Source organism: Sabethes cyaneus, chromosome 1, assembly GCF_943734655.1.
Source record: "Sabethes cyaneus chromosome 1, idSabCyanKW18_F2, whole genome shotgun sequence".
NCBI classification, from domain to species: Eukaryota; Metazoa; Arthropoda; class Insecta; order Diptera; family Culicidae; genus Sabethes; species Sabethes cyaneus.
In genome coordinates, this window is record NC_071353.1 from 107,112,942 (window position 1) to 107,131,507 (window position 18,566).

Sequence of the window (18,566 nt, forward strand, 5' to 3'; positions counted from 1 at the left end):
ATGGTCAGTTCAACCATCACGCTAGATAAGAAATCATCGTCATCATCCTCATCAGCAGCAGCAACCACAAACGCTTCTACAGCACAGGCCTCCGCCGAGCAGAGCATCATCTCCATCCCGCTGAACGCGAGCGCAAGCACCAACGGCACCGGAAGCGACCCTGCGTCGGTATCGGCGTTGAATCTCAGCGAACAGAAAATTTCCATTTTGTTCCCAAAATGCAAACCTAGAAGTGCTGAGCACTGTCATACAAACTCTTCTAGCGCTGGTGGTGCCAACAACAATAATTTGATCGCTAACAACATCAACAGCATGAGCATAATTACCAGTAACAGCAAATCGGACATGACGGGCACATCGTCCTCGCTAACTACACCCACCTCGCTCGCATCATCGTCATATACGTTCAACAGTAAGTCTTACGGAATGGAGTCTAACTCGTTCAGATCCTCCCTTGGCAACAGTGTAGCTGGTTCCGGGTATGATCTGTTAGGAGACAAATCAGACTTTAGCTCACGGATGAACAACAATCACTATGAAAGCAGTAGCCGCAACAATACTAGGCACACCTCCACCTCCGTGGACAAATACAGCTTCTACTACAACAATCAACCACCGCCTCTTTCCGTGTCCCCCACGGAGAATAACGCCAACACCGTCGGAGGCGGTGGTAGCCATTTTCTACCTTCGGACGACGAAGAGGATGACGAGGAAGAAATACACAAGGGAAGCTATCCCCACCATAGTTACTACGGCGGTCGTCAATCGCACTACTATAATCTTCCAAAGCAAGATCCCGGAACGCCTAGTAGTTCTTCGCGCTATCACTGGGACTTGTCACCCAGCAGTGCCCTGCCGTATTCGGCGCCAATTTCATCCGCAACATCAACGACCGCAAAGCGATCGTCGCTCAAGCCTTCCTACACTCAAGTTCTGCAATCTCCGCTGGAAGATGAAAGCGATGTCGAAGATCGGCTGAAGTATTTTAACTACCAAAACGAAATGCACAATAGTGGCCCACTCAAGACAAGCATTAGTGATAAACCAAGTGTAGCCAGTGGAATCTACTGCAATTACCAAACTAATGAAATGATAGTTTTCAACGATATCGAGGAAGAACAACGGCGTGTCCAACAACAGCCATCAAAGGAAACTTCGACCGGAGCAGGACTTCGAGTAACTGCCACGGTGGATGAACTAGAAACGGGAATGAATATTCATCATAGTCATCATCATCATCATCACCATCGCTATCAGCTGTCAACGGATAGTAGCGGTGCTAACAGTAGCAGTACTGTCCTTGCTGGCAAGGTGGATGACAACGGTGTACACAAACCGACGGACGCTGCGGTTAGCTCTGGATCGAACATAATGGGTAAGTTTTATTTTCTCCTTACCATAAATTCAATCGCTACTAAATAACATTCTAAAATTAAGACGGGGGAATCTGCTATATACCCATCTGCCATTAGCTGGCAACCCTAATTGTGGTTAGTAAACACTAACACGGATACTCCACAGTCCCTCGGGCAATGTTAATTACGGCGTTGGCAAAGAACTATGCTCTCTTCCAGCGTCATGCAACCGTTGGTAAGCCCTACTATGAGGTGTACCGACACGTACAGTGCAGTATATTTTGCTCTCGATGGGTTATGGGATTATGCGCCGGACAGTTTGTGTTAGGGAGTCTGCGGTTTTCATTGTTTGGTTCAGTGTCATATTTCAGACGCATATATCTCCCCATGTGAGCGATTAGACTTATCAATATTGCCGTTCGTGTGATCTTTTGTGGAGTGTTCAGCATGCATGTGATTTTAGATTTGTCGTTCGTTTCTGTTACAGAAGCAAAAAGCAGAGCCCGTTTTGCAGCTCGATTTGCCGCAATAGTTTATTTATATCTAAACCAACCTTCGGTTCTAATGAAACGTTTTCATGGGACCTCACCCCCATCAGTGTATGTATATTTATCACTGCCACAGGAGCTAATGCAGTAAAATATGGTACTTTTCCGCGATAGATAAACAATCCTTTCGGGTTATGTATCACATGAACTGTTACTAAGAGTTTCTTAGAGCCGCATATGTGCCAGGCTTCTATTTATATTCACGAGGCCCAAAATTTTGCTCAAAAATAAAACATGTCCTAGTACTAGAAACAATCGCTTTAACAAATCAACTGGATAATTTGTGCGAACTCAGCATCTGGTACTGGGACGGCTCTCGGGCTTTGCTTGACTGGTTTTGCGGCTGAACACAGGGGACAATGTTTTCGTAGGCCGGTACAATTTATTATTAGAAAGTGAAAGATATAAACATACACTACCCATTTTTCCTACCTACCCGATGCTTCTTCTTCGTCATCCATTTATTCCGCAACAGGATGTTCTGTTCCCCAGTGGGTCTATTTTCGTTTCTCGGGGCAGCCGCTAAGAAATTAAATTCTAGGGGGCTGCGTGGCACTTCGAGAGCTGCTGGAAAAACTCACTGCGTCTCGGCAAAGTATATTTTTTTTATCCTGCAATCGGTGCTAGCGTGAGCTTACGACGGATGATTATTTTGCTTTCAGTCATAATTCCGTGATATCCTAGAAGCGAGCATGCTTCCAACGTTAAACACGGCGACTAACATTGCAAAATGACGTCGATTGCAAACTCATATCGTGATGGTATCATCTATATTTACTATCTATCATTAACTGGAAAATAGAGCCTAGGAGAGATTAGTTTTTTCATTTATGCTCTAGTATAATTAGTGATTCATTTTCTGTTTGAAACAAATTATGGAAATTTACATAGTAACAGCATGATATTTTATTGCAATTAACTCTCTGTATTCAAAGTAAAAACCGGATTTAACCTACCTAATGGTGAATTTGTAATACCAACACATTTATTATTTAAGATAAAAATCAAGTTACACTAAAATAACCACAAATATTACTGTGTTCGCAGTCAATTTTAATGTAAACCGCAGTTTGTACAACGAACAAGGACGTGATTGCGCACTGTTATACTTATTAAATTTTTCGACTTTTTACCATATAAATAAAAAACCAAAAACAGTGTACTTTATATTCCATTTAGGCAGTGTTGGGCACCGCTAATTCGCTAATTCGCTAACCGATACAATTTGCTCGATAATCGTGGAAATTTCGCTAATCACTAATCGCAAACTGCAAATTAACAGTTACTGTTTATTCTTGAACATATCGCAATTAGTCGCATTGTAATCTATCGCTGTACAAATTATTTGTAATTTACATTTATTCCATGACTTTTCTTAATTTACCTAAGATCAAAACCTATTATAATGGATAAAATGCTTTACAGTTTATTAATTTTAAAATAAACAGCGGCACTTCATTTGGAATCATGGCCCAGCAACAATTCGGCTAGTCTGAGTATAAATTATAAAGTATAACTAGCGTTTCTCGATTGGTCGGTTAGCGAATTAGCGAATTAGCGGTGCCCAACACTGCATTTAGGCCTACTATAAGTTTAATACTGTTTCTCAGTGAAGTTACTATGAAATTTAAGGTAAATTCAGTAAATAAAATCATAGGTTTTTGGATGTTTCTGATAAAATAAGAAAGTCATTTTATTCACGCTTGAATACATTTTTGAGAAATCAATTTTCAAGCCGCAGAAGGTTCGTTCTGCTCATCGGTGTACTGGAAATCTTGTTTATTTATCCAGATCAAATGTGTTAAGCCATAGGTTGAGCAGATATTCATCAAATCGACTTCCGGCACTTAGCAACCTAATGCTTTGAATGAAATTAAAGAAAACTTTTTCACGATTGAATTCCACTACTGATTTTATTCACAACACATACGGGTCATTCCACGTCTAGTGAACGAGAAAAAGCTCAAACGTGTAATCGACCTTCACGGATTTGAGCCAAATTTTGCCAGATTGCAGTTTTAAGCAAAATAACTGTTTTTGACGTAGGACTACGTCTTACGGCAAGTTTTGAGATAGGGTGTCATCCCAAAAAATCGAAAAATGCGAGCGTCACGAAAAATGAAAGGTTTTGAGCGCTAATAGCTCAGTGGTTTTCCGATCGATTTTCAATATTCTTACACCAATCGATCGGAAAATCTTGTAACAATTGACCCAAATGAAGAAAAGTATGGTTTCATGATGTTGAACTATTGAAAAATTGAAAATAATGAACCTATGTTTTACCAGAATTCTCGCTTCGTGATTGGTTGGAGGATTCTTTACGATGATCTAAACATATACCAATTTGATATCTGTGCTTGGGAAGTAAGCCAAAACAAGTGACAAAGTTTCCTGAATTCAACCAGATTTCTTAACACCGCGGTTCAACCTAGACCATATTGATGTCCTTGCTTGGGAAGTACGCCTGAAAGAGTGACAAAGCCCCCCGTGCCAACATATTTCTTACGAACGCGATTCAACCTAGTCCAATTTGATGTCTGTGTTAGGAAATTGTGCTAGAAAAAATGACACAAGTTCGTTGTCCCAGCAGATTGCAAATTCTTTACTGCGAGACGATTAAAGCTCAGCGAATTTGATATCTGTGTTGGACAAATGTGCTACAGCTGTAGTGTTCGGTTACAATACGACTCTGTATAATACGCATGCTTGCCGTTTCATTAGAAGTGTAGCGAAAAGATGTGCTGTTGATAAAATAGGATTGAATTGGTAAAATCCTTTCAACGTTGGGAACCATGGGTAATAAAAACAATCTTTAATTTCAGTAAGGTAGCAGGAAAGCAATAGTCTGTGTTCTTGATTTTGTTAAATTGAGTTAAAAATTTTGTTAAATCTTTTGAGAATTGAACGTATGCAATGTTACTACTTTGATAAATGTTACATACAACGCATGTAGCATGTATACATGAAGAACATTGGCGTAACTAGGGGGGGCTAAGCCCTCCCTAGGAGGCATATAACCCCCCTAGTAAAATTAAGCTGGAAAATAGTCGAAAAAATGCCGGGGCTATAGCCCCCTAGAAATAAGCGTTAGTTCCGCTAATGATGAAGAATCGAATGATTACAAGCATGAATACATGCTACTATCACTACAAAGAGACTTACGTAGTCCTGCGTCACCTATATATGCGGTCGTGTCTTGTACACAACCCATCTGATTTTGTCTAAACCTCTTGTTTTCTTTTGCTTATATTTCGGGAAATATTAGGTTTGGAAAGACACTACTTTCACATATTCAAAGAAAATTACCCAAGAAATTCGAAAGAGATATTTTTGAGCACCAGTGCTGCCAAATATTTTTAAATTCAATTTGAAAACTAAATTTACATTTTTCTCTCAATGAAGACAATTTTATCTTAAAAATTCCAACTTCATCGTGTTTCGCAGATTTTTTTACGCAAGAATCACTTTTCACTCTGAGGTATTTTTTGCCGATCTCGAGATACAGCTTTTAAAGCAAGCAATCTTCCATTTTTTTATGTAAGACTAAGAGCAAAATAACTTTTTCTTAGAGCAGTGATTCTCTACGCAATGTAAAAATATTTTGGCATATCGGGAAATCATTTATCTATATACCTATAAAAATGGATTTCTGTTTGTCTGTCGGTATCTTCCTTATAGAATCGAAAACAACTGAACCGAACGTCATGAAAATTTGCATGTATGTAGGGGTTTTTGGGGTCGAGGAAGGTTCTTATGATGGTTAAGAACCCTCCCAAACAAATGAAACACAAATTTCTGCATAACTCGAGAACTTATCAGGCAAATGCAAATCCAAAATCCAAAATTTGGCATGTGGCTATTTTTGGAGATAAGAATTTTTTATATGGTGCATTGAGACCCCACCTCTCTTTGGGAGGGGGGGCTCCCATACAAATGAAATACAAATTTTCTCATAACTCGAGAATTAATCAATCAAATGGAACCAAATTGGGCATGCGAAGGTTTTTGGAGGCAAGAATTTTTTCTATGATGAATTAGGACCCCTCCCCATTTTAGGAAGGGGGCTCCCATCCAAATGAAATACAAATTTCTTCATAACTCCAGAACTAATCAAGCAAATGGAACCAAATTTGGCATATGGGAGTTTTTGGTGGCAAATTTTTTCTATGGTGAATTGGGACCCCTTCCTACTTCAGGAGGGGGGCTTCCACACAAATGACATACGAATTTCTCCATAACACGAAAACTAATCCATCAAATTGAACTAAATTTGGCATGGTAAGGTTTTTGGAGGTTATTTTTTTTATATGATGGGTGTTTTTGGTGACATTTTTTTTCTATGGTGAATTGAGACCCCTCCCCTCTTTAGGAGGGGAATTATGACCCCTCCCCCTTATAAGAGGGGGGCTCCCATACAAATGAAATACAAACTTCCTCATTACTAAAGAACTTGTCAAGCCAATGGAACCAAATTTGGGATGTGAGGGATTCTGTAGGTAGGATTTTTGACGTAGGACTACGTCTTACGGCAAGTTTTGAGATAGGGTGTCATTCCAAAAAATCGAAAAATGCGAGCGTCACGAAAAATGAAAGGTTTTGAGCGCTAATAGCTCAGCGGTTTTCCGATCGATTTTTGATATTCTTACACCAATCGATCGGAAAATCTTCTAAGAATTGACACAAATGAAGAAAAGTATGGATTCATGATGTTGAACTATTGAAAAATTGAAAATAATGAACTTATGGTTTACCAGAATTCTCGCTTCGTGATTGGTTGGAAGATTCTTTACGATGGTATAGGTTTAACCAATTTGACATCTGTGCTTGGGAAGTAAGCCAAAGCAAGTGACCAAGTTCCCTCATTTCAACAAGATTTCTTAACACCGCGGTTCAACCTAGACCATTTTGATGTCCTTGCTTGGGAAGTACGCCAGAGAGAGTATCAAAGCCCACTCGTGCTAACAGATTTCTTACGAACGCGATTAAACCTAGTCCAATTTGATGTCTGTGTTAGTGAAGTGTGACAGAAAAACTGACACGAGTCACAACAGATCGCAAATTCTTTACTGCGAAACGATTAAACCTCGGCGAACTTGATATCTATGTTGGAAAAATGTGCCACAGCTGTGGTGTTCGGTCATAACACAGAGAACAGATTAACAGGCTCGAAGGAAGTAATCGATTTTTTGTGTGTAAAATCCGTCGGTAGCGCTCTCCAGAAATAGTTTGCCAAACGCATCAAAAAATATTCATGTACCTTTATCAATATTTCTTTGTGTTGGAGTTACATAGCAGCGACGGCAGCGACATCAAGATTTAGTTTGCCACTTACTGCTCGAGGGGTGCTCTATTGAAGGATTACTCGTAGATTACATGAAAACCTTTTACACACTTTTTGTCAATTACATGGTAATCTTTTCTCTGTGGTTATAATACGACTCTGTTTTAATACGCATGCTTGCCGTTTCATTAGAATTGTAGTGAAAACACAGAGAACAGACTAACAGGTAATTGACAAAAAGTGTGTAAAAGGTTTTCATGTAATCTACGAGTAATCCCTCAATAGAGCACCTCTCGAGTAGTAAGTGGCAAACTAAATCTTGATGTCGCTGCCATCGCTGCTATGTAACTCCAGCACAAAGAAATATTGATAAAGGTACATGGATATTTTTTATGCGTTTGGCAAACTATTTCTGGAGGGCGCTACCGACAGATTTTACACACAAAAAATCGATTACTTCCTTCGAGCCTGTTAATCTGTTCTCTGTGGTGAAAAGATGTGCTGCTGATAATCTGAGAATTGAACGTATGCAATGTTACTACTTTGATAAATATTATATACAAATCATGTAGCATGTATATATGTTGCAAAGAGCATGTATACATGAAGAATCGAATGATTACAAGCGTGATTACTTGCCACTATCACTACAAAGAGACTTACGTAGTCCTGCGTCACTATATATGCGGTCGTGTCTTGTACACAACCCCTCTGATTTTTTTATGATGGTTTGAGACCCCTCACCCCTGTGGTAGGGGAATAAGGACACTCATACAAACGAAATAGAAATTTTTGCCTAACTCAAAAACTAATCGAACTCGAGAAATTTTGGACTCTTCCAGAAAACATAACAGACAAGAACACTTACAAGAACACTAAAAACTATCTGCAGCTTCCCGCAGAAATCACCTTTGTCTAGGTTTATTTGTTTTCCTATGTCTATTGACCTCTATTACTTTCCTTCAGTTGGGTCCGAACGAGTGACAACGCGTAAGGGAGCCCCCTTTCTAATGGGGGAGGGGTCTCAAACCATGCTAACAACATTCCTCACATCATACGCAATGTGTATGCCAAGTTTCATCAAAATCCGTCGAAATAATCGCGGCAGGCAAAATTTTGATAAAACTCAAACGGCCATAACTTTTACAAAATTGAACATTTTTAGATGAAACCAATTGCAATCGACGGGAAAATTTTCCTAGTTTTCCTAAAATGTTTCAAAATTTGCAATAATCAGCGAACCCTGGAGATAATCCGGGTTGTCTGGGGGTATGTCAAAAACTGATTTTTTTTAATCGCCTGTATCTTTTTGTGTCATGGAAATTGATTGATTTTCATATTTTATCCCAGAAATAGATTTCATTTCCAGTCGACTGGTAAAAAAATAACGGAAACTCGGCGAGAAACAACCCAGATATGGCCGTTTTAGTGAAATCAGTTCTGGAAATGTTGCCAGTAATGTCTCAACTTTATGACTATTTTAAAACATGACCAAAACCGTTCCAATATGAATGTCAAACTTCAAAAATTAACGAGGGTTGAAAATCCTTAAGTTTGACAGCCATATTGACATGATTTCGGATATTCCCTGAAACGACCACTTCTGCCGGGATACCTACAACCATGCTACAGGGTTGCCCTGGCACGCTGCGGATCTGGGAATGCTTCCAGTGTCAATGGCTCATAAAAGCTTAACATTTGATGCTCATATTGACATGGTTTGCGTCATGTCCTAAACTGGCCAGAGCAAATAGATTATTACTAGTACTGATTTTACGAAAATGGCCGTAACTTGGTTGTTTCTCGTCGGATTTCCGTTCTTTTTTCACCAATTGACTGGAAATGAAATCTAGTTTTGGGATAAAATATGAATATGAATAAATTTCTATGACAGAAAAAGATATAAGCGATGAAAACAATCAGTTTTTGACATACCCCCTGATAACCCGGAATATCTCCGGTGCCCGCTGACTATTGCGAATTTTTAAATATTTTAGAAAAACTAGAAAGATTTCTTCGTCGAATGCAATTGGTTTCATCTAAAACTGTCCAATTTTGTGGAAGTTATGACCGTTTGAATTTCATCAAAATTTTGCCTGTCCCGATCTTTCTAACCCCTGTATATAGATGGAAATATTAGGCTCCTAGCAACAAAAAACGCAATAAACAAGGAGGGTAGAAAACTCATGCCTATTAGCGAGACGAAAAACAGTTAACAAGGCTATGATTAAACAACTAACGTATATTTTACGCCTTTATGAAGTAATATTGCTATAAATGTACTATAAATCAAGTGAACTGAAAAGCTGGCAACACTGTTAAGAAAAACTATGTTTTATGTTGTTATAAATGCTTTCCCGATATGCCAAAGTATGTTTACATTGCGTAGAGAATCACTGCTTCATGAAAAAGTTATTTTGCTCTTAGTTTTACCTCTTAGTACTTGGGGAATTGCTTGCTTTAAAACGCTGTATCTCGAGATCGGCAAAGAATACCTCAGGGCGACAAGTGATTCTTATGTAAAAAACTCTGCGAAATATTGAAAACCCTATATAAGTGTATCGCTCCATATTATTCCTCAGTGCGTATATTGCCTCCAAAATGGTACGGACAAGCGGGTTTAGCGCGTCGAATACGATTTTGTTGAATACATATCAGTACGTAACTCTTATTTGCAATCTAATTATATATATGAAAATGCTGATGCAGCAATGAGGTTTCGTCTGCTTTTGATCGTATAACTTCTGGGCTCGGCTTTTCGCAACCGTATTCTTTTGAGGCCTTCTGAACCAACCAACCGACACAAAATGAGGTGGCGCTACAGGCGTTCTGCTTTTAATACGCAGCATTCACACGGCAGTGAAGGGATGCGATCAAGCCAACAAAACATAATCACGTAGAAGTGAAGAATTTTACATGAATCTCAATAACAATTCATCGATAAAATAATTTACTATCAACTAACAGAAAACGTTGCCTTTAGGACAAGAAATAAATGATAATGCAGCGAAAATCACATGTGGCGCTGCAGAAATATCGTGTGAATCGTTCTTTTACACGCACACTAGTGATCCGATACGTATAAAAGTGATCCAGTGATCCAGCTATGTTGGCTTCACCTATTTTGTTCGCAAACGTCAAAGTTGCCACCGGGGTGTTCTGAACCTTCTGAAATATTACCAATATTCAATTGTTTTTGCTACCTCTGAAGGAGAAGCTTGGCTTCCCATCAAAGACCCCAACTACGCGGGTATGACTTAACAGTATACAGTCACGATCGGCAGTCAGATGTTCTCAGTATGTCACAATACGAGTCACGATCGACAGTCAGATGTTCTTCGAACCGTTTTATGACGGGAGAAACCGTAGAACTCGGAATTACCAACTTTTTACCGATGGCACGATGTGATAGATTGTTATTTCCGATGTACTTGTGTAGATTTTTTTCGCAAACAAGCTGTTCTTTCGACTCCATTTTTCAAATCTTTGTGCACCTAAAAAAACTCACACAGTATAAACAATGCACTTTGAGCTTTCTTCACGCAAAGTTTCAATTAATTTTACCCAACGGTTCAAAAGTTAGAGCAATTTCAGTGTGTTTCAATTTTATCGTGGACGCCCTTTAGTGTGTCTACTCCTTTTGTCAGATTCTACAAGCCCACCTTGTTGACCCCCAGCTGCTTGTAAATCTGTTTTCTTTTCGGTAAACCCTATAAAGCGAGTTAAAGCCATTTTTATATTTGAACCGGGCCGGACGCTAGTGTACGACACGGCTGATGGGACGAAGAAGTACAAAGTGAATGCGGGTGTTCCAAAGGGCTCGATTCTTGGCCCCACGCTCTGGAATGCCATGTACGATGGGGTGCTGAGGCTCGAACTACCCACTGTGCTCGAGATTACTGGCTTTGCCGATGATATCGTCCTTACAGTGGTAGGCGAGTTTCTAGAGGAGGTGGAAATGCTGGCATCGGGCACCATAAGCATAATAGAGGGTTGGATGGCGTGCGTCAATCTACGATTGGTGTGAATACACAATGGCATAACAGGTTTCATGCCAGACGCCATTATAAATCGCACTGTAGAAATCACTCGACGTGGAGAAGCGCTGTATGAACAAAGTACGTCTTACTTGTCCAAGGGTCCGCTGGAAAGGAGGCCGATACGCGAGCAATGTTGCCAATGATAATCGCGCACTGTGACAGCTTCACATGACAGCGTTGCCAACACTTTCGTTGTTAAGGGGGAAGTAGAGTGACTATATATAGATTCCTGCATGCACCTCACATACATGTATCTCGCAATTGGCCCATCACAAGACGGAAGCGGTGATGATCAGTAACCGCAAGTCGGCCTTAGAAGCTAAAATCATCGTTGGAGGACAAGTGATTGTCTCCAAACGAAGTGTGGAGTACCAGGGTGTTATGGCGGACAACAGGCTGAACTTCACCAGCCATGTGGATTATGCTTGTTTGTGGTAAAGCGTCAACAGCGGTTACCGCGCAGCCCAAGATTATACCGAACAGCTATGGACCTAGCAGCAGTAAGAGACGCCTGATGGTCAGTGTTGCTATGTCGGTGCTAAGGTATGGTGTACCGGTATTGGCCCCGGCTTTGGATAGTAAGCGCAATCAGGCATGTCTGAACAAGGTGTTCAGGCTGTTGGCTTTGCGCGTCGCGTGCAGTTACCGTACCATATCGTTGGATGCGATCGGGATCATTGCAGCCATGATTCCCATATGCCTAGTTCTATGTGAGGACATCGAGTGCCATAGGCAGAGTAACGTCAGGGGCGCTAGAGATAGAGTTAGACTGGACTCTACTCGGCATTGGCAGGCGGAATGGGATCACGCTGATCACGGTAGGTGGACCCATAGGCTGATCCAGAGCATCTTGTCCTGGATCGGTAGACGACATGGTGAGGTAAACTTTTTCCTTACCCAGTTTCTGTCGGGACACGGATGGTTTAAGAAGTATTTACATACGCGTCGGCGGGTATGCTCACCCTTTTGCCCCGTTTGCACGGTAGCCGAGAAAAGGGCGGAGCATGTGATGTTTCACTGCCCGCGTTTCGTGGCCACTCGGCGGGAGAGGCTTGTGGTCATTGCAGAAGACACCAACGCCGACAACATCGTGCAGAGAATGCGCGCGGAGCAACGCGCATGGGGCGCCGTCGATAGGGCGGTAACCGACGTGATAACGGAGTTGCAACGGCTAGAACGTCCATGCACGTCCTCCCTCCTGAAGTAAAACCTAACGGTAGTTCCGGGAGAGGTTCAGGAAATGGGGAGCAGGAGAGTTTTTAGTAGGAAGGGGCATGTTGGCACCTTGCGAATCCTATTTGACGCCGTGAAGGTGCTGTCTATGAAGATTTTCTCCCTGCATAAACAATATGAACGGTCGAATGGCTGGAGCAAACGGCAGCTTCTCTCATTCTGTGGCAAGGGGCACAACTATATGCTTACGATACGAAAGACCTGCCGAAGGCTCATACCTTCATAGGGTTCCAGGACAGTGTCGGCACGGCGAATACGCATGCGCATGCCATCGTAATGTGTTTGGAAAGACCGTTGAACTGCTGATGAAAATTGACCAAGAGTCGGCTAGCCAGATCGCCGAGCAGCGCTACATGTTTGGTAAAGCACGCAAAGAATACGCAAAGAATTACCGGGCTATTTTCGATATTCATATTTCCATTGAAATAAACTGAATTTTGCATATCTCTCTGTTGTTTGAAATAAGCGATCGCTCGTTTGTAAGCCAGTGATCGTTTGCTTGTACGATCTTGTGCGTCCAAGCTGAAATGCCAGTGTCATGTCAGTTAGTCAACGCATTGGTACTGCAAACTGGGACTTTTTTGTTTGTTAGACTCAGCTGCTTGAAACGGCATAACTTGTTTTGACCGAACTGCTTACTTTATTGGTACTTTTGACCGAACACAGTGTTCTACGCTCTAGGTAAACTCTTGAGTAGACAGACCGACCGAAATAATCTAAACTACTCGCAACAAAGTTCTTTGGAGAGTGCAAATGAAAAGAATCTTTTTAGATACCTTTAGCATAGTCTAGTCATCACATTATCTATACAGAACTAAATCACCACTATTTATCACGAAACATTTTTAACAATCTCTCCCAAGACCTCGGTTCACTAAACTAAACTCGAATCATCAACCTCCGCTGCATCTTCCGCCATCTGAAGCGTATGATTATGATTAGCAAACGCGTGGACCATGCTTTGTTTATATTTATCTTCACTATCCGTCGAAATTTATCACTTTGCTTCAATCCAATCCAGGCTGCAGGACCGATCCAATTAGTTTACATCACTGCATTTTAGCAGCTGGCATCTAAACATTTGCGATAGTCTCCTGAAATTGTGTGACGCAGCTGCGAATGGGCTCGTAATTTCCACACGCCACTCGCCAAACAGTCCAACCCGGTAATATAACTGTACCTCGGGTCGGGTCATTTCGCAGGCGCCATTGTTCATCGCTTGACCCATTACGATGGACCGTAATAGTGGGTGACAGCAGCGGAGGAAAACCTGACAACCGGGACGAAGCGCATGAAGGTGAAGGTGGGCGGGCTATCGCAGCCTCCAACGGAGACCATTTCCCTTCGTCCCTCGCTATGTGGCGTGCAAATTGATGCTTCAGACTCGATTACTCTTTCGCTGTATAACGATGTTGTCTATCCTGCTCCGGGAGCCGAGCGGTGTCGTTGCCTTGAACAAAATAGCTCAATCGCGAATGAGTCGTGCTTGCGAGGAATGCATCATTAACGCTTGACGGTTGTAATGAGTGTTGTGTTGGAGATAAAAATGAGAATGTTAATGAGTGCGTAATGGTTTTTCGAGAGGGAAAAAACAGAAGATGTATAGAAGATTTAAAATTACATATATCTTGATGTTTTCCGTCGGTTTTTAAAACAGGTTAAAAGAATGTTATTCGACGAACTCCAAAACCAAAGCAATCAGTCGAAAAAGACTTTATCTAGAGCAGGATTGTTGTATAACATATCAGGTTAGACACCTCTCTAGTCACCAACTCTCACGGTTTCAATTCAAGACTAAACTTTTCACAACAGATAACACGAAAACGTCTATCCATATTGAGTGTTATTTATGAAGTTCTCTTGCAACTTTTTTTTGCTTGCTTTACACTCATAGTATCTCGAACAATATCAAATTACCCTTATTCAGAACTTGGCTGTACGTTGGTCCGGAAAAGCCAACCACCGGTTCTGGAAGCATCGAATTTGACTGATGGGGTACAAATATTCGGTCGTTTCGATGTCATTAACCAAATGGGGATAAGGAAGTGGTAGGCACGAAAACGACCTAGAGCACATTATCGGACGGCTTCAGGGTTATGCTTCACACTCGCCAATCGCCGTTTATTTCCAACCCTTCTGAGCATATTGTTGTGGAGTTCGTATTTTGTTCGATTGCACACACGCATCCAATCCACCGACCGGTCGGGTTTTTACCTCCTGGCGAAAAAAAGGATCGCAATCGATAATGGCACACTGGAGCGACGTACCGCACCGCAAATTGGAAAAGTGATACACTTCACTTTTAGGGCTTTTTTGCAATTAAATAAATCCATCAGTGAGATTAAACAGGCGAGTTCCATTTTGTAATTCTATTCGGCTTTTGACAAATCACTCAATCGCTCTTGATTTGACGTTCGGAAGGGGCCCTACTTGCACGCGCCCCGATTCCAGCAGGATATTTTACGGCTGTTATCTCCCCATCGCTCATTGCTGATTCCACTCATTCACGTTCGTTATTCGTGCTGCCACCCTCACCCTTGCTTGTTATGCTAAATCGTGTGCCATTGAGTGTGCCGTTTTTCATGCACCGTTCGAAATTGTTTTATTTGCTATTATCTATAATCGATGGTGGAATTAATTCACGATGATGTCCTCGTTGGCAAGCCCACTGTAATCCACCAAATTGAGATCTTTCTCATCAGCTTTGTCGATGTATTCAAGGGTAGAGTGGTGGATGAGCGTAGCAAACGGCGGTTGTTTTTTGAGCAATTTTATACTGCATTCATTAAACTGGTCAACAAGGGTTTCGTGGTGGTGGCATCCAAATTAGTAGAATTAGAGATAAAGTTTTAAATGTTGTAAACAGCATAGACAAAAGCTATGCACGGCAAGCCGAGATTGTTCCAAGATATACAGGCAAATCAGCTTCCGAGTGCGTGTGAAGTAATCGAAAAGTAGAAACAGCATTACGACGACCATCTTCATAGCGATACAGCAGTATACAAAAGCCATAAGTTAAAGCACCTAGGACTAGATGACAACCGTTTTGTAGCCACCGGTCTTATAGGCCCGCATTTCCAGCTTAAAAGCACCGCTAAGTGTGCTTACTAGTGTTGTTGTACACGGTCACCAGCGATCTCAAAGACACGAACTCGTCTACCAGCCCCAATTCTACTCAACTCCGCTTTCAGTCTAGCATAAAATGCCTCCGCCGTCTCAAAGTTCCTGGTTATGAGATCAAATTCTACTGCGAGACCCAGTGGTTTTGCTAAAAATCGTAGCTCTCGTTCTGCTCACTCTTCGAATCGCCCCAACAGGTGCGTTGAAAAGCGTGCAAAATAAGCCGTCGCCTTATCCTAACCATAGCCGCGGCTCGACGGGACTCGAAAGTCTCCCCGAGATGCATTCGAAGCACATTACTAGATCCAAAGTAGCATTTCACTCTGTGTGGTCTCGAAACGCAGACGGTGAAACATCACAAGCTCCGGAGTTTCCTTGGCTACTGTACAAACGGGGCAAAAGAGTGACTCTTCCGGCTCACGCGTATGTAGATACTTCTTGAACCATCTATTTACTTACTTACTTACTTATGTGTCCATGTCCACCGGTCCGGCAGAACAAAGGGATGAAATCAGAGATCTCCACTGCTGACGATCGCCAGGACAGGTTCTCGTCTACAGCCCGGATGTCGTTGGCTAAACTCCGTCGCCAAGAGCCCCTGGGTCTGCCTCTTCTACGCTGTCCTTGTAGATTCCAGTCGAGTGCTTCTCTGCAAACCTCGTTCGCTCCTTTCCTCAAGGTGTGTCCGATCCACTTCCACCTATGTTCACGAATTTCTGTCGCTATCGGCCGTTGATGACACCGACGATGGAGTTCCTCATGAAGTTCCTGGATATCCAGTTATCAGGCCACGAGGCACGAATGATGTATCGCAGGCACCGGTTAATGAATACCTGCAGTTTTTGCGTTGTCTCCGCTGAGACGCACCACGTTTCGCAGGCATACAACAGTACGGATTTAACGTTTGAATTAAAGATTCGGGTTTTCGTACGTAGAGGGATCTGGTTTGAGCGCCAAATGTTTTGCATACCTGCAAAGACACGCCTGGCCTTCCTGATCCGTGTGGCTATATCAGTATTGGTACCACCATCGGGCGTTGTTTGGCTACCAAGTTATTGAAAGGCGTCTACCTGCTCAACTTGTTGTCCCGCTACTGTGAAGTTGGTGGAATTGTCAGTGTTCACTACCATAGACTTAGTTTTCGCTACATTGACTGTGAGACCTGCTGCCTGGGACCTCTCGGAGAGGTCATTTAACCTGCTCTGCATATCGTTTCGGCGTTATGCGAGCAAGACAATGTCGTCGGCTAGGTCGAGGTCATTTAGCTGCTCTATCGTTAGAGGATTCCAATGCAATCCTCGATTTGGTCTACTGCTAATTGCTCCAACTAAAATCTCATCCATAACGATGAGAAACAGAAGCGGTGATAAAATGCAGCCCTGTCTCACGCCAGCAGTAACCCTTCATTTTTTCGCATCTGTCTTCGCCGAGAAAACAGCTTCGGACCTTGATGCGGATGTAGCCGCTGCGCATGTTCCGTCCGACTTAGTTGACTTGAGTTTATTCGACATTACTACCAACATAGTGATTGAAGCTGCAAGAAAATTAAACCGTTCATTTTCCACGGGACCTGATGGTATTCCAGCGGTGGTGTTAAATCGCTGTGCCGAGCCTTTGACCATTCCTTTGCGCACGATTTTTAACAAGTCATTCGAACAAGGTAAATTCCCTAATATTTGGAAGCAGTCATTTATGTTCCCAGTATATAAAACTGGCGATCGTCAAAACGTAAGAAACTATCGCGGAATTACGAGCCTTTCTGCTGCGTCAAAACTGTTCGAGATAATCGTGAGTGGAGTGATTTTGTCCCGCACTAGGAACTATATATCTACAGCGCAGCATGGTTTTATGCCTGGTCGTTCCGTTTGCACGAATCTGATGGAATTTACTTCGTTTTGTATTTTGATGTAATCGACACGGACTTGAAAGCTGCTTTTGATAGAATTGACCATGCCGTATTATTACGTAAACTTTCCCATCTGGGGGCTTCTCAACAGATGATTTGTTGGCTAAGCTCATACTTGCGTGAAAGAGTGCTGCGTGTGAAGCTTGGATCCTGTATTTCTTCGCAGTTTACAAACATGTCTGGAGTTCCACAAGGTAGCAATATGGGCCCGTTGCTTTTCTCGCTGTTTTTCAACGATGTTACGTTCCTATTGGGTGCTGGTTGCAGACTTGTATATGCTGATGACTTGAAATTGTTTTTGGCTGTTGAAAAAATGGAGGATTGTCGCCGCCTTCAAGCTTTGCTCGACGTATTTGTTATTTGGAGTAAACAAAACTGGCTTACAATTAGGGTTGTCTAACCGGTAGTACCGGTAATACCGAAACCGGTAATACCGGCCAATTTTTGGATACCGAAATACCGGTTTTGGAAAGGCAAAAAACCGGTATTTCCGGTATTTTCTAATCTGAACTAAATTTGATAGAAGATTATAAAACTCTTCGACGAGATACTTCGACTACTAATAATGAAAAGAGTGAAATGGTGGGTCAAATAGTTATAGCTCTTGAACCCGTTTAAGGCACAGAAGAGCATCTTTGCTGTAAAAATGTTTCATTGTATGAGCCAGACGTCGCGTTATTTTTGATCAACTTGATATTTAAAAGCCACAATATTATCCGAAGCTCTCAAATAACGAATTTGGGAAACAAGATCAGGGCCCAGAGACGTCACTTATGGTAAATTGTTAATCAACTATGAAGTAATGAAGCTTAAGTTTCAACTGAAACAGCGCCACTTCGTTTCAAAATTGGCTTCAATCAGCGTCATTGAAACGATTTTTATTTTATCATGACGACCGGATTTAAAGTTTCATTTGTATTTCTCTATCAAATATTCAGAAAAAGGCCAGCAACTTTGAATGCAATTGAATTGATTTTGAGTAACATTTCCTACCATTTAACGCATATTAGGATTAACCAACTCAACACCGACATCGAGTCGCGCCTGACAGTCAATTGTCGTCATTTGACATAGTCACTAGCT

At 41.8% G+C, this 18,566-nt stretch overlaps 1 protein-coding gene across 1 annotated transcript in view; it reads left to right on the forward strand.

Annotated features, from left to right (window-relative positions):
- The window catches only part of LOC128746362 (probable serine/threonine-protein kinase DDB_G0282963), a 79,389-nt gene continuing 60,823 nt past the window's right edge, over positions 1 to 18,566 (forward strand). Inside the window, 1 exon segment of the mRNA XM_053843419.1 lies at positions 1 to 1,375. Coding sequence (XP_053699394.1) covers positions 1 to 1,375 — 1,375 coding nt within the window.